The sequence below is a fragment of the Entelurus aequoreus genome, linkage group LG13, assembly GCF_033978785.1.
Source record: "Entelurus aequoreus isolate RoL-2023_Sb linkage group LG13, RoL_Eaeq_v1.1, whole genome shotgun sequence".
Lineage (NCBI taxonomy): Eukaryota > Metazoa > Chordata > Actinopteri > Syngnathiformes > Syngnathidae > Entelurus > Entelurus aequoreus.
The window spans coordinates 9,940,401-9,954,443 of NC_084743.1; the positions used below are offsets into that span (position 1 = coordinate 9,940,401).

Genomic DNA, 14,043 nt, shown 5'->3' on the forward strand with positions numbered 1-14,043 from the left:
AATAAAATCAACAAAACTCACCTTTGTGCATTCATGTACAACGTTAAAAGTTTGGTGGACAAAATGAGACAGAAAAAGAAGTGGCATAATGATAAAGCACGTCCTGGAAAGTCGGAGAAAGTTATACATTGTAAACAAACTAAGGTGAGTTCAATGACCGCCAAAATTAGTAGGACAAAACGGCGCTCGCCAAATACTCGAATAAGTGAAGCATGTTTAATATAAACAGTGTGATTTATAACAATTAAGGAGGTTTGTGTCATGTTTGTCCTCCTACAGAAACCAAATTAAAACAAAAAATATATATTTTTTCCCCTCCTCTTTTTCCATTTTTCATACATTTTTGAAAAAGCTCCAGAGAGCCACTAGGGCGGCGCTAAAGAGCCGCATGCGGCTCTAGAGCCGCGGGTTGCCGACCCCCGGTATAGGTCATACTTGCCAACCCTCCCGTTTTTAGCGGGAGAATCCCGGTATTCAGCGCCTCTCCCGACAACCTCCCGGCAGAGATGTTCTCCCGACAAACTCCCGGTATTCAGCCGGAGCTGGAGGCCACGCCCCCTCCAGCTCAATGCAGACCGGAGACTGAGTGGGGACAGCCTGTTCTCACGTCCGCTTTACCACAATATAAACAGCTTGCCTGCCCAATGAGAAGTTAAACAGGACAACACTGCCATCTAATGGATAGACACCGGAACACTGAAATTCAAGTATTTTTTTTTCTTTCTATGTAAATAAAATACATTTAAAAAAAATTATATATATATATATATATATATATATATATATATTATATATATATTATATATAATTCACTGAAAGTCAAGTATTTCATACATATATATATATGAAATACTCGAGTTGGTGAATTCTAGCTGTAAATAACCACGCCCCCAATCACCCCCCCACCCCCTACCCCCTACCTCCTGATATTGGAGGTCTCAAGGTTGGCAAGTATGCTCATGTAGCTAACCTCTCACGTAGCTACCCTCTCACGTAGCTACCCTCTCATGTAGCTAACCAAATGCTTAGACAGCACAGTTTCCAGAGCACTGCAAGCAACAACAACCACAAACAAGATGAACATTATCTTCTTAAAGTCTGAACGACGGATACAACTTTTGGATCTAGTATAAGTTTGCGTTTAACGCGAAATATGATCTGATTTGAGTCTGTCTTATTGGGACGAGGTCATCAAAACGGACTTATCTTCCGTCCGCTCGTTTGCTTGCCGCTGCCGGAAAGGAGCGGACCGCTTTGGACTCTGTTCTCCAAGACTCCAGACTCTGGTTGCCGTTCTGCACGAGCTGGTCTTTGTCCAGCAGGGGCACACAGGTGCACCCCACGGCGACGGAGATGTAGACCTCAGAGTAGGAGTGGCGGCCCCCGACACAAGAACCGGACCTCCTGAGGATGACGGAGGGTGCGTAGACGGGTGTGCTGCGGTACTGGTCGCTCTCCTGGCGATGAGGTCCGGTCAGACAGCCCTGACACAGGCAGTAGGCCTCCGGCATGTGGCGCGGGAACCTGGTGGGGTCGTAAGAGATCCTGCAAACATAGATAGGGACGGAGGATCGGTGTATGCATTCAATACAGAGCAATGACTCAAATTGCTACATTTTAGTTTTTGGAGCTATTCCTGTCAGGCCTTAGTTTGTCATCTTTACAGCCCACACCAGACAAGTTGGGAAGTTCTGATGGAGCCCTTCTTGCTCAAGGACACGACGGACGTGACGAGGTTGATAGAAGGTGGGGATTGAACCAGGAACCCTCAGGTCGCTGGCACGGCCACTCTACCAACCTGCGCCACGCCGTCCCCGACCTTCTTGTTATGTGACATTCATCCTCCACTGTTGCCATTTCTAATATAAAGTAGTGTAAAGTTCTTACTTATATCTGTCAGTAAACTCACCATGAAAGCACTAAAACATACCGGTGTAGTGACTTGACATTATTCACCCAAGGAACTTTAGTTATTAGAGAGTTCCGGTGGGACGGTTTTTCACGGGACACAGAATCTACCTGTTGCTAGGTAGATTTAATTGGGCTAAAACCTCCCAGGTTAGTCAAAAAGCGCATACCAGTCACACTCAAACATAACTACCGGGGGGCGTGTTTGGGGGCGTGGTTATTTACAGCTAGAATTTACCAACTCGAGTATTTCATATATATATATATATATATATATATATATATATATATATATATATATATATATATATATATATATATATATATATATATATATATGTATGAAATACTTGACTTTCAGTGAATTCTAGCTATATATATATATATATATATACACTACCATTCAAAAGTTTGGGGTCACATTAAAATGTCCTTATTTTTGAAGCAAAAGCATTGTACTTTTTACTGAAGATAACTTTAAACTAGTCTTAACTTTAAATAAATACACTCTATACATTGCTAATGTGGTAAATGACTATTCTAGCTGCAAATGTCTGGTTTTTGGTGCAATATCTACATAGGTGTATAGAGGCCCATTACCAGCAACTATCACTCCAGTGTTCTAATGGTACAATGTGTTTGCTCTCTGGCTCAGAAGGCTAATTGATGATTAGAAAACCCTTGTGCAATCATGTTCACACATCTGAAAACACTTTAGCTTGTTACAGAAGCTACAAAACTGACCTTCCTTTGAGCAGATTGAGTTTTTGGAGCATCACATTTGTGGGGTCAATTAAACACTCAAAATGGCCAGAAAAAGAGAACTTTCATCTGAAACTCGACAGACTATTGTTGTTCTTAGAAATGAAGGCTATTCCACAAAATTGTTTGGGTGACCCCAAACTTTTGAACGGTAGTGTATATATATATATATATATATATATATATATATATATATATATATATATATATATATATATATATATATATATATATATATATATATATATATATATATGTATATATGTATGAAATACTTGACTTTCAGTGAATTCTAGCTATATATATATATATATATATATATATATATATATATATATATATATATATATATATATATATATATATATATATATATATATATATGTATATATATATATGTATGAAATACTTGACTTTCAGTGAATTCTAGCTATATATATATATATATATATATATATATATATATATATAAATATATATATATTATATATATATATTTATTTTATTTACAAAAGAAATACTTGAATTTCAGTGTTCCGGTGGCTATCCATTAGATGGCAGTATTGTCCTGTTTAACTTCTCCATTCATGATGAGTATATCATTTCGGCCACCGTGTTCAATGGAGAAGTCTGTTCTACATATGTACAGGCAACATACACCTTCCCCTTCGTACGGTCCTGGATGAACTGAAATTCTTGTTTCCATTCGTTTTGGAACTTGCAAGCGTATTTCTTCATCTTGCTCGTCGACGGCGTCGCCATGTCTGTAATTTCCTCGTTCCTCCGCTTCGTCTCCTTGTTGTGTGCGCAGTTGTGCACTCTACTCTCTAAAAGCCCTCGATGTTATGACGTCATTGGGCAGGCAAGCTGTTTATATTGTGGGAAAGCGGACGTGAGAACAGGCTGTCCCCACTCAGTCTCCGGTCCGCATTGAGCTGGAGGGGGCGTGGCCTCCAGCTCCGGCTGAATACCGGGAGTTTGTCGGGAGAAAATCTCTGCCGGGAGGCTGTCGGGAGAGGCGCTGAATACCGGGATTCTCCCGCTAAAACTGGGAGGGTTGGCAAGTATGGTAATGTTCTATATTCTCAATGGAACATTTAAAGTTTTGGTGTGGTTTACTGCCATCATCTTGCAGTTTTCATGTATCGCTTATGCGTGACTGCCATCTACTGGTCACACTTATCATTACACCATGTACCAAATAAAATAGCACAAGCAGAATTATGCCGTACATTAGGCGCACCAGGTTATTTTGAGAAAACGAAAGGATTTCAAGTGCGCCTTATAGTCCAAAAAATACGGCGCTATAAAATGTTATAGTCATGGTTAAAGACGCATTTAACATACATTTTGTAGCTGAATCGCTGCACTACAAACGTATTGCACTGCTGGACTCTAGAAAGAGGTTCCGCAGCCTCCGTAGCAGAACCTCCAGGTTCTGTAACAGCTTCTTCCCTCAGGCCGTAAGACTCTTGAACGCATCATAATAATCCCCTCAATTCCCCCCCAAAATGGATGAAGTGTCTGGAATATAAAGACAATATAACATACATCCATAAACATGGATGCATATGCAAAAGTGCAATATATTTATCTGTACAGTAATCTATTTATTTATATCTGCACCTTATTGCTCTTTTATCCTGCACTACCATGAGCTAATGCAACGTTCTTATCTGTACTGTAACGTTCACATTTGAATGACAATAAAAGGAAGTCTAAGTATTGGAAAGTGTAACAGCGACATCTGGTGGTGTAGTCAGGCATTGCACATCCAACTACTGATGACAAATGAGTAGTAAATTAGTCGTTTTTAATACACATTGGCACCTTTTCTAATGCAGACTTTTCATTCTTGAGAAAATGAAAGGATTTTAAGTGCGCCTTATAGTCCGAAAAACGCTATAAGGATTTCTAGTCATGGTTAAAGATGCGTTTAACACATTTTGTAGCTGAATCGCTGCACTACAAACATATTGGAAAGCGTAACAGCGACATCTGGTGGTGTAGTCAGGCATTGCACATCCAACTACTGATGACAAATGAGTAGTTTTTAATACACGTTGGCGCCTTTTCTAATGCAGACTTGTCATTTAGCTGTAAAACATGTTTTCATTTATCTGTAAAACATGTTTTCATTTATGTGTAAAACATCTTTTCATTTATGTGTAAAACATGTTTTCATTTATCTGTAAAACATGTTTTCATTTATCTGTAAAACATGTTTTCATTTATCTGTAAAACATGTTGTCATTTATGTGTAAAACATGTTTTCATTTATGTGTAAAACATGTTGTCATTTATCTGTAAAACATGTTTTCATTTAGCTGTAAAACATGTTTTCATTTAGCTGTAAAACATGTTGTCATTTAGCTGTATAACATGTTGTCATTTATCTGTAAAACATGTTGTCACTTAGCTGTATAACATGTTTTCATTTATCTGTAAAACATGTTGTCATTTATCTGTATAACATGTTGTCATTGATCTGTAAAACATGTTGTCATTTAGCTGTATAACATGTTTTCATTTATCCGTAAAACATGTTGTCATTTAGCTGTATAACATGTTGTCATTTATCTGTATAACATGTTGTCATTGATCTGTAAAACATGTTGTCATTTAGCTGTATAACATGTTTTCATTTATCTGTAAAACATGTTTTCATTTATGTGTAAAACATGTTGTCATTTATCTGTAAAACATGTTTTCATTTATCTGTAAAACATGTTGTCATTTATGTGTAAAACATGTTGTCATTTATGTGTAAAACATGTTGTCATTTATGTGTAAAACATGTTGTCATTTATGTGTAAAACATGTTTTCATTTATCTGTAAAACATGTTGTCATTTATGTGTAAAACATGTTGTCATTTATGTGTAAAACATGTTGTCATTTATGTGTAAAACATGTTGTCATTTATGTGTAAAACATGTTTTCATTTATATGTAAAACATGTTATGTTGTGTTCCAGGCCTGGAGAGTTCTGACCTGTACGCCCAGGGCGAGACGCTGAGCAGGTTGACCGGCAGGCGGCTCTGGCTGTCGGCCGACGAGGAGCTCTTGGTGCCGGGGCAGCTGAGGTGGACTGGGTCCCGGGGCTCCAGCTGCAGGGCGTGGTGGAAGGCGCTCAGCACGCCGACTGAGAGGCGGCCGAACATCTGCTCCAGGATCTCCTCGGGAAGGTCCAGACACGAGCGGGCCCGGGGAGCCTTCTTCCTCACACGCCCGCCCACCGCGGCCATGGCGGCGGCGTGCAGGAGCAGCAGCGCGGCCAGCAGGACGCGGAGTCCACGATGCATGACCATGTGTCCTCAAGTCCACGCACTAAAGCCTTCCTGAGATCCTCTCCGTGGGACACTAGGCAGCACTTGGACGGCGTGGGAATGTCGCGGTGGAACAACTCTGGCGTGCAGTGGCAACTTTGGCAGCATCCCTCATCCAGTCATCCAGTCATCCATCCAGTCATCCATCCAGTCATCCAGTCACCCAGTCACCCAGTCATCCAGTCTCATGTCCAAAGCCTCATTCCACCAGAAAGCTCCTTAAGTCCGATCCGAATCAAAGTGAGGTTCAATGTCTTCTTTCCATGCAGACCACTGCTCATCCAACTAACACCCAGCGTGGGAGTGGGAGTGGGAGTGGGAGGTCACACTGCAGCTGTGTGGAGCCTCTCTGGATCTACTTTCAAACATGAGGATGGATCAAACTCTCACTCTCTCTCTCTCTCACACACACACACAGACATACACACACATTCTCACTCACTCACTCACTCACTCACTCACTCTCTCTCTCACACACACACACAGACACTCACTCACTCACTCACTCACTCTCTGTGTGTGTGTGAGAGAGAGAGAGACATACACACACATACTCACTCACTCACTCTCTCTCTCTCTCTCTCTCTCACACAGACACACATTCTCACTCACTCACTCACACACACACACACACACACACACACACACACACACACACACACACACACACACACACACACACACACACACACACACACACACACACACACACACACACACACACACACACACACACACACACACACACACACACACACACAAGTTAAAGTTAAAGTACCATGATAGTCACACACACACTAGGTGTGGCAAAATGTTTCTCTGCATTTGACCCATCCCCTTGTTCACCCCCTGGGAGGTGAGGGGATATTTGTTACCTTCTTGAGACCTCCGAATAATGAGTTGGAATTTCACAAGAAAAAGGTCACAATTTCACAAGAAATACCTTAGAATTTTGGCAGTACTATAATAAAAGTCGTCATTTTCCTCAACGCAAGTCTAAATTTCACAAGAAAAACTTAAAATTTTGGCAATTTCATGAAAAGAGTCGTAATTTTACTCGACTAAAGTCACAATTTTAGAAGAAAACTTAAACATTTTGGCAATATAATAATATAATAATTTTACTCAAAAAAAGTCACTATTTTACAAGAACAACAAACAAATTGGCAATATTGTGATAAAAGTCAGAATTTTATATGACAAATGTCACCATTTTACATTAAAAATAAATAATTTTACATAAAAAAAGTAATAATTTTACGAGAAAATGTTGCAATATTACAGAAACAGAAAGAACATGAGAAATTGTTCCCAATTTTATAAGAAAAAAAGTCAACACATTGTGAGAAAAAGACAGCTTTTAGTTATTTAATTTTTAAATTTTTTGCTTGTAATTGTTTTTTAATATTCATTATTTACCTCAAGTTATTACAGTATGTCTCTATATACATATTTATTTGACTTTAAATTAAATTTTGGCCAAAGGGGGCGCATTTCAATTTCTTACACACACTTGTTATTTCATATGTTGGCCAGAGGGGGAGCACTTTTAAAAGCGACACAATAGATCATCTACATCCACAATATGATGTGTCTGACTGGACAGGACAGATTAGAAATAATCACATTTATACAATTTCCTACTCACATTTCTACTATGTCCTAATATTCATTTTAGTTGTATTTATACTTTTTATATCCAGTAATACATTTTATTCTTACTTATTTGTATTTTGTTTCCTATCCTGTTAAAATGCTACACCTGTTTTAAGTGAGTTAACATTCCAACTGGTGATGTCACTGCCAAAGCATGGAAATAAGGGACCTCCTTATGCAATATTTACTATGAATACACAACAAAAACAATGCAATAACAGCCAATATTTCAGAATAATTCCCACCGAGAGTAATATAAATGATTCTGATCTACATCTTGTCAAATAACTGATACTCCTGATTGTGTCCTTGAGAAGAAAAAAAAACTTTAATAACGAGTCTTTGGAACGGCTCTTTGAAAGGAACCGCTTCTCAAGATCCGGCTCCCTGCAAAGAGCCACAAATCCAGTCTCTACTTTGAAAATCTCTTACAGTATTTTACAAATGTAAAAAAGGCAAAACAGTTTTGTGCACTAGACTGGGCAGAAAGCGGTCTAGTTAAGTGCTCCTACCAGGTTGAGGTAAGACGTAGCTGTAAAAAGTTGTAGTTGTATAGAACGGCGAGAAGAAGAGGAGTATTTGTGCAAACTGTGCTGAAGCTACTCTGGCAGCAGCTCGTCTCCGAGGCTGTCGTCTGCGAAGTCGTCGTCGTCGTCCACGCGCACCTTGGCCCCCGTCTTGGGTCGTTCCATCAGAGGCCCCAGTGGGTCCATGTAGGAAGCGTCTACACAAATCAATCCATCAATATCCTTTATTCACCCAGGTAGAAAAACGTGTTCAGCTGAAAATCTATTTTGTAAGAGTGACCTGACCAAGATGGCAGCAACACAAAGTTACAGAAGTACATACAACAACAACAACACCGCAGTTAAAAATATACATGACCTACAACATTAACATAATAACACGCAATACGTAAAAATGATCAAATATTTCAATAAAAACAAGTACAATGCCCAATGGAACTTGTTTCTCCATCCTTTAAAATGGCCTGAAATTCCCCCAAAGTGATCAGCCCAGGTAACCTCAGATCCTTCTATACTTCATTCCATGACCAGGGAGCAGCAAATCTGAAGGCTTTTTCCCAAGGTTTCTGTTGGCTCTAGGATGCTAAGGATGTCCTGTGACCTTAGGCAGTAGTCTCTACAAATAAAACCACATAAATAAGGGGGAACCAGACTAAGACGTGACTTATCTATAAAAAACAATCTGTGTACTGATACAGATGGACAGTTTACCGTTGCATACAAAGTGCAATGGTGGACATGACTGCCACAACCAGTAATAAAACATACGGCGCAGTGATACACACTTTTTCCAAATAAGTGTCGGGTGCATCCATAAAAAGCAAGTCTCCATAATCCAGGAAAAGCATGAAAGTGGTCAGGATCAAGCGTTTCCTAACTTGTAGGGAAAACCAAGACTTGTTTCTAAAGGAAAACCCCAATTCAATTTCAAGCTTAGCCACCAGTTGTTTTAATGTGAGATTTAAAAGACAAGTTCTCATCAATAACAATTCCATCCCATCCATTTTCTACCGCTTGTCCCTTTTTGGGGTCGCTGGAGCCTATCTCAGCTGCATTCGGGCGGAAGGCGGGGGTACACCCTGGACAAGTCGCCACCTCATCGCAGGGCCAACACAGATAGACAGACAACATTCACACTCACATTCACACACTAGGGACCATTTAGTGTTGTTCAATAACAATCCCCAAGTACTTATATGTCTAATGTGAGATTTAAAAGACAAGTTCTCCTCAATAACAATCCCCTAGTACTTAAACGTCTAATGTGAGATTTAAAAGACAAGTTCTCCTCAATAACAATCCCCTAGTACTTAAACGTCTAATGTGAGATTTAAAAGACAAGTTCTCATCAATAACAATCCCCAAGTACTTATATGTCTAATGTGAGATTTAAAAGACAAGTTCTCCTCAATAACAATCCCCAAGTACTTATATGTCTAATGTGAGATTTAAAAGACAAGTTCTCATCAATAACCATAAAAGTAGGTGACATTGTTATCACCAGGAAAGATGAGGTCACCTACCTAGGTTCCATTCTAGAGGCTAACCTTTCCTGTGATAAAATGGCAACCAAGGTAATCAGAAAGGTTAACCAACGAACGAGATTTCTCTACAGAATTTCCTCTCTGGTCAACAAAAGTACCATGAGGATTCTGGCGGGAACTCTCGTTCAACCCTTTTTCGATTACGCATGCACCTCCTGGTACCCTAGCACCTCCAAAACCCTCAAATCTAAACTCCAAACATCTCAGAACAAGCCAGTCAGGTTACTTCTAGACCTCCACCCCAGATCCCACCTCACTCCTACCCACTTCTCTAAAGTGGGCTGGCTCAAGGTGGAGGACAGAGTTAAACAACTTGCACTGAGCCTAGTCTATAAAATCCGCTACACCTCCCTGATACCGAAGTACATGTCAAACTACTTCCTTAACGTAAATGACCGCCATAACCACAACACCAGGGGGTGCTCCACTAACCACGTTAAACCCAGATTCCGAACTAACAAAGGTCTTAACTCATTCTCCTTCTATGCCACATCAATGTGGAATGCGCTCCCAACAGGTATAAAAGAAAGGGCATCTCTATCCTCCTTCAAAACCGCAATAAAAGTTCACCTCCAGGCAGCTACAACCCTAAACTAACACCCTCCCCGGATTGATAATAATCAAATGTAAACATTCAAATGCAGATACTTTTTCTTATGCCTTCTGATCTCTCTCTCTCTCTCTCTCTCTCTCTCTCTATGTCCACTACATGATGTACATACCCCCCCCCCACCCCCTCCACACCCCTGATTGTAAATAATGTAAATAATTCAATGTGATTATCTTATGTGATGACTGTATTATGATGATAGTATATATGATAGTATATATCTGTATCATGAATCAATTTAAGTGGACCCCGACTTAAACAAGTTGAAAAACTTATTCGGGTGTTACCATTTAGTGGTCAATTGTACGGAATATGTACTTCACTGTGCAACCTACTAATAAAAGTCTCAATCAATCAATCAAAAACAATCCCCAAGTACTTATATGTCGAGACCACTTCAAGTTCAACCCGATGAGCAGTTCATGGTTTTGAAATGTTCAATGGCAGTCAATTGCCACTTGAGAATAATGTCACCTTAGAGCGGGGGTCAGCAACCCGTGGCTCTAGAGCCACATGTGGCTCTTTAGCGGCGCCCTGGTGGCTCCATGGAGCTTTTTCAAAAATGTATGGAAATGGAAAAAAAAATGGGGTGAAAAATATGTTTTTTGTTTTAATATGGTTTCTGTAGAAGGACACAAACCTTCCTAATTGTTAGAACTACCACGGTTTAATATGTTTGTGCTTCACTGATTTTGTCCTACTAATTTCAGCGGCCCTCGAACTCACGGTTGTGTGGACTGTGACTCAACAGTTTGTTTACATGTACAACTTTCTCCGATGCTGCCACAGAACGACGTGTTTTATGCCGCTCCTTCTTTGTCTCATTTTGTCCACCAAACGTTTTATGCTGTGCGTGAATGCACAAAGGTGAGCTTTGTTGATGTTATTGACTTGCTATCAGGAATATTTGGTCAGTCCATGACTGCAGGCTAACCCATGCTAACATGCTATTTAGGCTAGCTGTATGTACATATTGCATCATTATGCCTCGTTTGTAGCTATATTTGAGCTCTTTTAATTTCCTTTACTTATGTCCTCTGTGTATTTGGTTTATTTTTGTTTCATGACACATTATCTGTATGTAATAATGGCTACATTTCTGATAGTTGTTTGTGTGCCGTGTTGTTCCAGACCACAGCAAATGTTACCCAGCTTGCAAAGATTGTAATAAATCCATTAGAAGAAGACAGCCAGCAGTTTCCTTTAACTTGGACACACACATCTATACCTTTGGCAATTCTAAGACAGTCATTTCCAGGAGTTATCTCACCCTCGGAGAAGTTTTACTAATGTTGTAAAAATGTGAAGAATAAATATTACATTTCAACATTTCTGTCAACAAAGATTTGCGTCAGCCTGCGACACATAGTCATTTTAATAGTAGGCTACTATAGCTAATTAGCCACTTACGTACATCATGTGTTGCTTTCATTATAACACTTATAAAAGTATTTAAATTTTTTGTGGCTCCAGACCGATTACTTTGATGTATTTGTGGTCCAATATGGCTCATTCATCATTTTGGGTTGCCGACCCCTGCCTTAGACTTATCTGCATTTAGCACTAGTTTTAGCTGAGTCAACTGGGACTGAACAACATCAAAAGCAGACTGCAAGAGTTGGAGCGGGGGATGAACAATATATTTTGGCGGGCAATTCAGACAAAGGAGTTAAAAGTAGCGTGATCGGACGAGAGAGGAGAGAAGGCTTCTCACCGAGTTCTTTAGGGCTGCTGCTCTCGTAAGGCTCATTGGAGGCAGGAAGTGACATCACCTGGGCGCCCAGACGCTCTCCTTTATTGCTGCTGCTGCTGTGGCCGCTGTCTGCAACACAAACGTGCATTACTTGTAATAATAAATAATAATAGATTTTATTTGTAAAAAGCACTTTACATTGAGTAAACAACCTCAAAGTGCTACAGTGTATAAAAAAAAATACAATAAAAAATAAAAAGACAATAAAAAATAAATACAAATAAAAACTAGAACAGCCAAATAGCTAAAACTAGTATGCATTGATGGAACCAGATCTTTTACATATATCCATATTTAAGTGTTACTTCTTTTTAAACTCCTATAGTCATATTTTCATCAGCTAATGTTTCATCTGGTACAAAGTGCTTGCATTCGAGTGTTCTTGATGAGAGAGTCAGAGTGTTGAATATTCTCTCTGTCGAGACTCCCATAACATTCCTGAGATAAGGGCACAAAGCGGTGCTGGGCTGGCAGACAGCAGGTGGGGAGGAGGAAGGGGAAGAACACAGCACATCCGTGGGTTTGAGGGGAGACCGATCTAGACAGGGCGAGGGAACGCTTGTGTATTGGATTGGGTCTCACGTTTGTCTTCAAAGCTTTGACAATAAAGCACAAAATACCAACTACTGCCTGGTGATGAATTTAACCTTCAGCTTATTGCCATAAAAAGAATTTGGGAGTGACCAGCACCTTAAAATCCCTGGGAGGAAGAGCTGGTCAACGCAACAGCATATATCTAAAAAAAGGCTTTTTTAAAAAGAAGGGTTTTTAAGCCTTTTTTTAAAAGCATCCACAGTCAGGGAGAATGTTCCACAGACTGGGAGCGGTCTCGGTCTCCCATTGTTCGTAACTTTGTCCTCGGAGGTTAGCCAGTCCGGAGCGGAGGTGTCGTGTGGAGGATTTGGGGGTGAGTAGTTCTTTGAGGTAGAGGGGGGGGGGGCATTTCCATGGAGGCACTGGTGGGTTAGTAGGGAGACTTTGTATTCAATCCTGAGTGGAACAGGAAGCCAGTGAAGGGATTTGAGAGTTGGTGTGATATGGTCATATTTCCGCACTCATCAGGATCCTAGCAGCACTATTCTGTATGTATTGCAGCTTCTGGATGTTCTTGCTGGGGATCCCGACTAGAAGTGCGTTGCAGTACTTCCATTCTCCTTTTACCTCCCGGTTTAGTCCGTTTTAGCAGCTCCGACATGTGCTTCTTTTAAAGTCAACATAGTGGAGACATGTGTATCTCATCTGGGTGTCACTTTCTGTGAGCCGCAGACAGAAAGGCTACAGGGGATTTTCTCCAACAATATCAAAAACCGGAGAAGTAAAGATGACTTTGCAGTCAGAACCATGACGTTGTCTGCAGGAATGTGCGGGTCCTCCTCAACAGGAAGGACAGACAGGCTCATGGACGACAGAAGCTCAGATGTGGCTGCCACAATTACATGACGACATGTTCTGTCTTCCTTCAGTCACAAGGCCTCCACATGTGCCGTTACACAACTGGGAGTGACACACAAGAAGGATGACAAGAACGCAAGGGAGACATTTCTTTTAGGAGCCAACGACACATTCTTAATATACAAGAGAAACAGTGAAAAAAACTGCAAAAAGGCGTAATATGATGAGAGTAAAATGTTGACATTAATGATAATATGCTTTGTCTCCTGTAACACAAGCTGACATGGAGGCTGTCTTTTCTTTCAATATGCATCATTCTTAGCATAGTCCTATCTGGGGCTCAGGTCATACTTTGTTGGAATTGGTAATGGTGTCTATGATCTGTGGGGTTCAATTCTGGGACCCCTATTGTTTGTACATGCGGACTTAAGGCCAGCTGGGGCTACGTTCACACCGCAGGGTCGGATGTCCAATTCAGATTTTTTGGGGCAAATCCGATCTTTCTGTTAGAATAATTATATATAAGTTATCACACAACTCTTATGCTTAAAGACCATTGCTAT

The 14,043-nt window shown here is 40.2% G+C and overlaps 2 protein-coding genes across 2 annotated transcripts in view; both read right to left on the reverse strand.

Annotated features, from left to right (window-relative positions):
- Positions 1-978: 978 nt before the first annotated feature.
- Positions 979-6,419, reverse strand: il17d (interleukin 17d). The gene is made up of 2 exons (XM_062068455.1): positions 5,664-6,419; positions 979-1,545 (listed from the first exon to the last, which is right to left on the reverse strand). The coding sequence occupies exons 1-2, from the start codon at positions 5,978-5,980 to the stop codon at positions 1,203-1,205; spliced, it is 660 nt and encodes a 219-aa protein (XP_061924439.1). The 5' UTR covers positions 5,981-6,419; the 3' UTR covers positions 979-1,202.
- An 870-nt stretch (positions 6,420-7,289) lies between these two features.
- Positions 7,290-14,043, reverse strand: part of ift88 (intraflagellar transport 88 homolog) — a 56,535-nt gene continuing 49,781 nt past the window's right edge. The window contains exons 23-24 of the mRNA XM_062067427.1: positions 12,050-12,157; positions 7,290-8,378 (exon numbers count right to left, since the gene is read on the reverse strand). Coding sequence (XP_061923411.1) covers positions 8,254-8,378; positions 12,050-12,157 — 233 coding nt within the window. The 3' untranslated portion in view covers positions 7,290-8,253. The remainder of the gene's footprint in view (positions 8,379-12,049; positions 12,158-14,043) is intronic.

Bases quoted from the DNA above. Each gene is read 5' to 3' on its own strand.
- il17d (XM_062068455.1), bottom strand. From the start codon at position 5,980: ATGGTCATGCATCGTGGACTCCGCGTCCTGCTGGCCGCGCTGCTGCTC. The intron at 1,546-5,663 runs GTCAGAACTCTC...CTATGTTTGCAG, and splicing joins GTCTCGCCCTGGGCGTACAG to GATCTCTTACGACCCCACCA.